This window comes from Penaeus monodon, chromosome 5 (genome assembly GCF_015228065.2).
Source record: "Penaeus monodon isolate SGIC_2016 chromosome 5, NSTDA_Pmon_1, whole genome shotgun sequence".
NCBI classification, from domain to species: Eukaryota; Metazoa; Arthropoda; class Malacostraca; order Decapoda; family Penaeidae; genus Penaeus; species Penaeus monodon.
This window is the reverse complement of record NC_051390.1, coordinates 18,568,509-18,575,406: the sequence shown is the minus strand read 5'-3', so window position 1 is coordinate 18,575,406 and position 6,898 is coordinate 18,568,509. Positions and strand designations below refer to the sequence as shown.

General features: G+C 34.5%; 1 protein-coding gene across 1 annotated transcript in view; it reads right to left on the bottom strand.

Moving 5' to 3' along the window:
* Positions 1-234: 234 nt before the first annotated feature.
* Positions 235-6,898, bottom strand: part of LOC119573044 (single-stranded DNA-binding protein 3-like) — a gene marked incomplete in the record, with an annotated part of 156,072 nt that continues 149,408 nt past the window's right edge. The window contains 1 exon segment of the mRNA XM_037920033.1: positions 235-2,509. Coding sequence (XP_037775961.1) covers positions 2,399-2,509 — 111 coding nt within the window.

Below are 6,898 nucleotides of genomic sequence, written 5' to 3'. Positions count from 1 at the left end.
TGTAAAACAGCAGATACTGCATAAAAGAAAAAGAAAACTTTGTTCAAGATGAAATTTAATCTTAATTCAGTACCTACCATCTAAACTTAGATTTCATTTGGTACCGAACCCTATACCTTAGAACACTTAATAGCATCATGTACACATAAAAACAATGACAATAATCAATATGGAAGTAAATATCAACTTCTTTTGAAATGTTCTCCCTACCAAATAGGATAATGTCAACTTTGGTTCTCTTATTGCCTTAGCCATTTTATTGAAAATTGCTACACATAATATATCTGCTATGTTCTACTGTACAGGGGATCTTGGTCAGAACAGACAAGCCAGGCTCAGTAAACACGCTGAGCCCAGCAGATGAGCCAAGCCTAGCAAACAGGCTAGACCTAGCAAAAAGGCTAGGCCCAGCAGACAAGCTAGGCCAAGCAAGGCCCAGCAGATGAGCCAGGCCACGGTCGCACCACCAGAGCGACATACACCCAGGGTCATGGCCAGTATATCAATCAGGTCATGTGTCCCTTTGTTACTGATGAAATGGTGATTTAACCTAAGCCATGATTATTTTTTTTTTATTTTTTATTTTTTTTACTAAGAAGGTCAACCTAGTTTATGAGAGGTTACCCTGCATAATGAGGTAAACCTGTATTATGAGAAGTTAACCTTAATAATGAGAGGTCAACCAAGGATATGAGAAGCCAACCTATATAGAGGTCAACTTGGTTATGAAGTGTTTTGTGGCTATCTAGGTATTGTGAGATGAAATTAGAATCAAGTATTCAATAAATTAACAGCAGGTCACTGTATCACACTCATTGAGTTATAAATTCTCTCAGAATAGCAGAGATTTGGTGAAGATACAATTATAGTCAGGATGATTCTAAATATAAGTATATGGTGTAGGACATCAACACCCCAGGTGGTGGTCGATCTGGTGATGGTAGTGCATCCCTGGCGAACTTCAGTGATTTACATTTGGCGCTGGTTGAGTGGGCAGCAGTAAAGTAATTCTCACTGCAAGGCCCAAGGTGGTGGTTTTGGTGTTCATGGTGATAGTGGTGGAGGTGGTGGTGGTGAAATAGGTAATAGTGGTGGTGTGGGATCATGGACAGAGGGGGTGAGGTGGCCATTGTGGTTAAAACGGTTTAACATAGGGAGTCTAGAAGAAAGATAAAGAGATAGATTTGGACATGACAAATAATAAATTATTCCTACATCTACGACACTTGGATAGATCTGTACAGAATAGAGACAGGTCATGACTTCCAGTCCAGTAGGTAAGCTAACACAAAGTAGTCTGAATAAAAGACTTCCCATCTGATATTACATGAGTTGGGCCTGAGGCCAGAACAGTCTGAGTAATACTAGTGAGAACAGACATTGCTGTCTTTTGCACATGTGGAGGGCAGATCACGTGCCAAGGTCCCAAAGGTCCCAGGCTGGGGGATTTGTACATGAGTGCCGAGCCCTGTATGAGTGGGGAACCAGCTGACTCTGGGCCCTCACCCTGGGGTCGGAAGGGGCACGTCCCGGGCCATCCCAGGAGCACGTCCGAGGGCGATGTTGGTGGTAGTGAGGGGGGACTGCTGGTGCCTGGGACTGGGGTTCTCTCAGAGAAGACTGTGGCACTCCTACAAGGGTCCAGCCAGGAGACGGGGCAGCGCTGGTTGACCGGTTGAGGCGTCCGGACACCACCCGTGAGCAATGACGGTCTATGAAAATATCTACATCTCCATCCTACCCTCGGCTGCCCGAGTCTCCTGACTCTGCTGCTCAGGTTATGGTTCTTGGGTTTTAAATGAGCGAAATTGAGAAAACATATTAAATAATATTAATAGTAATTTTGTTTCCTACAAGATTCACATAGAAAGCACAATGAATGACACAACAGACTTATCATCAAACAGCAGAAATCAGAGCCATCTTTTCACTTCTCTTTTAAATAGTTTATGCAAGAAGTCATACATGAAGTCATTTCCTTATAGTGCTTATCCTGCCTTTCCAGACTTTGTAAGGTAAATCACTAGTGTTTCTAATCACATTATATCAAACTCCACTGTAGGATAGCACTCCATCACTGGAGTTCTGCGTTTTGATTCACTTGATGAGAACTGTGTTGAGGGCTGAGATGCCAGTTCCTCAAGAGTTTGTGAGGACCCATTGTCCCATCGTCACTCCACCGCACACAGAATCACATCACCTTTAGTGTGGCAAACTGTCAATGTGCAGACACCGTTGCCACGTTTCTGCACTCACACTTAGCCCTCTTTACCAAGCTTTGACACATCCTCAGCAGCTGGGGAGGAGGGGGAGGTCAACCCCATTGCCATGTCACAGGTTCTGTAGGGAGCCGAGAGAGCTAGTTCATAGGGTAAAGTGGGGATGGGAGGGGGTCACGTCACGGCATAAAGTAGTCTGGATGATCTGGTGGAACGTCCTTTTCAAATCGTTTTGCTTCTTCTTGCATACTCTCCTTGATCTTTAATATGGCAGCTGACTCATTTTGGTCCTGCAATAAGAGAGGTAGAGATATTCTTCAATATAATAAGGCAAATGGTTACCAAAATTAAACTGTATATCTTAAAGAAAAAGATAATTTTTTTTTTTAATCTATCAACACACAATTTGAATGGTACTCAACAAAAAAAAGTAAACCAACACAAACACATTGAAAAGAGTGATGATAAAACACTGGTTAGTTCTCACAAAATTATAAACAAAAGAAGCTCAAAGCCAGACCCTTGACCAAAGGCTTTACCATGTAGGTGTGGCAAAGTATTTCTTTTCCGTTGTATAGGTGGCACATAAAATCCACTTTGCAATCTTGCATAATAACAGCATAAGACATAAGTGTGTGGCATGTGAAGTCTACATTTACGCAGAACTTTACAGAGGTACATGAGAGAAACACTCAGAGAGGCAATCAATGGTGTGCTGAGAACCAAGTGGCTCAGGTTTTTAGGGTCTTGTCAGGAAATTTTCTATTTTTTCTTTTCTTTCTTCCTTTTTTATTGTGGGCAAATGTCTGCATTAAGAAAAAGTCTGCAGACTAGTCTTTTGCTCCACTTGTCATGCTTTTTTTTACTTTCTTTCATATTTCAACTGACAGTATCAATGAAAAAAATACCAAAAAAGCAAAACATTTCAAAAATAAAAATTAAAAATTAAAAATATAAAAATTAAAAACAAAAGAGAGACAGAGGGAAAAAATATGAATATCAATATGACCCTTTGACACCTGACTAGACCCCTTGTCTAAGTGGTAAGATCAGCCATTGCCAGTTATCAGCATGGCTATAGTGCTGTTTTCCCTTAATTCAACATCAAAGAAAACAAGCCTTATCACAAAATAGCCAAGGCTCACAATAGGTGATCCTGCCAGTTAGTGAGAGCAAAGAAGTTATTACATCTACACAGATCAGTGGGACAGGCCCCCACATTACCTGGGTGGCCATCTCTTGTCTGCCAGGGAACATCTCCTCCACACATAAACCTCTCTCTTGTAACCAACACACTCTTGCGTCTTCAAAATAACGCAAAACCAGTCTTTAAGTTTATGCTAATAAAAATTAAAATATTGACCAAAAAACAAGAGGTAAAAAAAAAAAAAAAGGATATACATTGACATGACTTTCTTAAATTCTAATTGACATGAATATGGGAGCAAGAGATGTGCCCTGTATGATCTTGAAACATCTAGACAGCCTCCACCACCAGTGCCCCGGGTGCCTGAGTTGAGTGGCACCAAACAGCTACACAGCCATGCACCAAGAGTCCTACACCAAAGCCGTGTGTCCCTGGTCCTCTTTTAGTGTGTGTGTGTGTGTGTGTGTGTGTGTGTGTGTGTGTGTGTGTGTGGTGTGTGTGTGTGTGTGTGTGTGTGTGTGTGTGTTGTGGGTGTGGTGTGGGGTGGTGTGTGTGTGTGTGTGTGTTATTTGGAGAAGTGGGTATGTTTCAAAAACTATGCATACATATTTATGCCAGCTTTTATTTAATAGGCAGGGAGGGGGCAGAAAGAAAGAGCGAGAGAGAGGGAGAGGACAGAGAGAGAGAGAGAGAGAGAGAGAAGAGAGAGAGATAGAGAGAGAGAGAGAGAGAGGAAGAGGACAGAGAGAGAGAAAAAGAGAGAAGAATGAGAGAGAGAGAGAGAGAGAGAGCAAAAGAGAGAGGAAGAGAGAGAGGAGAAAGAGGGGAGGGGGAAGGAGGGAAAGAGTGGAGGGAGAGGGGAGAGAGAGAGGAGAAGGAGAGGGAGAGGGAGAGAGAGAGAGGAGGTGGAGAGAGAGAAGGAAAAGGGAGAGAGAAAGAAAGAGAGAGAGAGGAGAGAGGAGAGGAGAGAGAGGGGGAGAGGGGAGAGAGGATGAGAGAGGAGAGAGAGAGGGGAGGAAAAGAGAGGGAGAAAAGAAAGGAGGAGGGAAAAGGGGGTGAGGGGAGGGAGGGGGAGGAGGGGGGGAGGAGGGGGAGAGAGGGAAAAGGAGGAGGAGGAGGAAAGGGGAGGAAAAGGGGGGGGGGGGGGGAAAAAAAAAAAAGGGGGGGGGGGGGGGGGGAAAAAAAAAAGGGAGGGGGGCAAAAAAAAAAAAAAAAAAAAGGAACAAAGGAAAAAGAAAAAAAAAAAGAGGAGAGAGGAAAAGAAAAAAAGAGAAAAAGAGAAAAAGGAGAGAGAGAGAAAAAAAGGGGAGGAAGGGGAAGGGAGAAAAGGGGGAAAGAGTTTTTTTTTTTTTTTTAGGGTTTTTTTTTTTTTTTTTATACATCAGGGATGTGGGCTACATATTAAGGGGGAAAGGTACCAGAAACTTCTTTAAAATTTTTACTTTTAAAATTATTTATTTGTATTTAAAGTAAAAAATAAGCAAAAAATTTCTTTTTTTTAACTCCTGTCCAAAAAATCTTTTAAAAATAAAGAACACAAATCAATAGTCTTGTCTATCCTACAAAAGTTCGGGGGGGGGTTGTGTTTGTATGTAAATTTTGCCCTGTAGGGATGTATTTGTATAATGTTTTAATAAAAATATATATATATATTAATTTTTTATTATATATATATTATATATTATAAATTATTTAAGGGGATATATATTAAAATTTTTATATATATTAAAATATTTTATATTTAATAAAATATAGATATATATATTAATTTTATATAAAATAATTACAAAAATATTTTATATTAAAAATTATATATAATATTATTTTAATATATATTATTAAAATATATATATATATAGATATTTAATATATATAAAATATATAATTTACATATATATATTTATTTACATATATATATTTTTAAAATATATATATATTATATTTTATTTATATATTTTTATTTTTATATGTTTTATATATTACCCCTTTAACCCCCTTTAAACCCCCCCACCCACAAAACACACACACACCCAAAAAAAATATATTCTATATTAATATTTATATATATTTTTTTTATATATATTATATAAAATATATAAAAAATATAAAATATTTTATTGGGGTGGGTAAATTTTTTTTATGTATGGATGGAAGTTGTAGTATATGTGTGTGTGTTATGATTTATATATCTATTTATATATATAAAATATATTATAATTTTATATATATATTTATATTAATAATATACCTATCTTACATATATAACCCCAAAATAATATTAAAAATATTAATATTAAAATTATACATACAAACTATATATATAATACATATATATATCACACATATATATATTTTCATTACATATTAAAAATACACATACACAACACAACCCCCAAAACACACACACACACACCCCACACCACCAAAACACACTTTATATATTATTTTATAATTTTAAAATATAATTTTATATATATTATTATATAATATTTTGAATAAAAAAATTTTATATACAAACTGTACTACAGACAGATGTGTGTATTATCTATTAAAATATAAAAAAAAAAAAACCCAAAACACAACAAAAACACACCCCCACAAAACCACAAAAACACACACACACCCACACACTGTATTTTGGGATATGATATGTTTTTGTATATGTTATGTATAAGTTTCAAAAAAATACAAAAATTTTATATATATATATATATATATATATTATAAAAGTTTTTTTTATTAGGTTTTATAATAAAAAACACACACCACACACAAACCCACACACACACACACACACCAAAACACACAAAACACACCCCCAAAAAACACAACACACACACACACCACACACAACCCACGCAACACCACACACACTTGTAGGGATATGCATATGTATTGTTTGAGTGTTTTATTATAAAATACATATACAATACTATAATTTTTAATATATATATATATATATTATATATATTATATATTTTAATATTAATAAAAATATTTTATATTTTAGAAAAAATATTAAGCAAAAAAACAAACCACAAAAACCAAAAAAAAAAACCAAAAAAATATACCCAAAATATATTATATAAATATTAATTTTAAAATTAAATATAAAATATATATATTTTAAAATATATTTTAAATTAAAATATTTTATATTTTATATATAAAATATCTTTTTGTGGGGTGCTGCGTGGGAATTTATATATAATAAAATATATATAAAATTAAAATAATATAGATATATATTATATATTAATAATATATATTATATAATATATGTATTATATGTATTTTATATGTATATGTAAAATGTATATTTAAAATTATAATTGTATATATAATATATATAAAATATATATAATATATATTTTATATATACAAAAATATATATACAATATATTATTCATAAATAAAATAATAATATATATCATAAAATATATTTTAAAATATAACCTCTTATATTAAAATCCCTATATATTAAAATATAATTATATATATATATAATTTATAAATATATATATATAATATA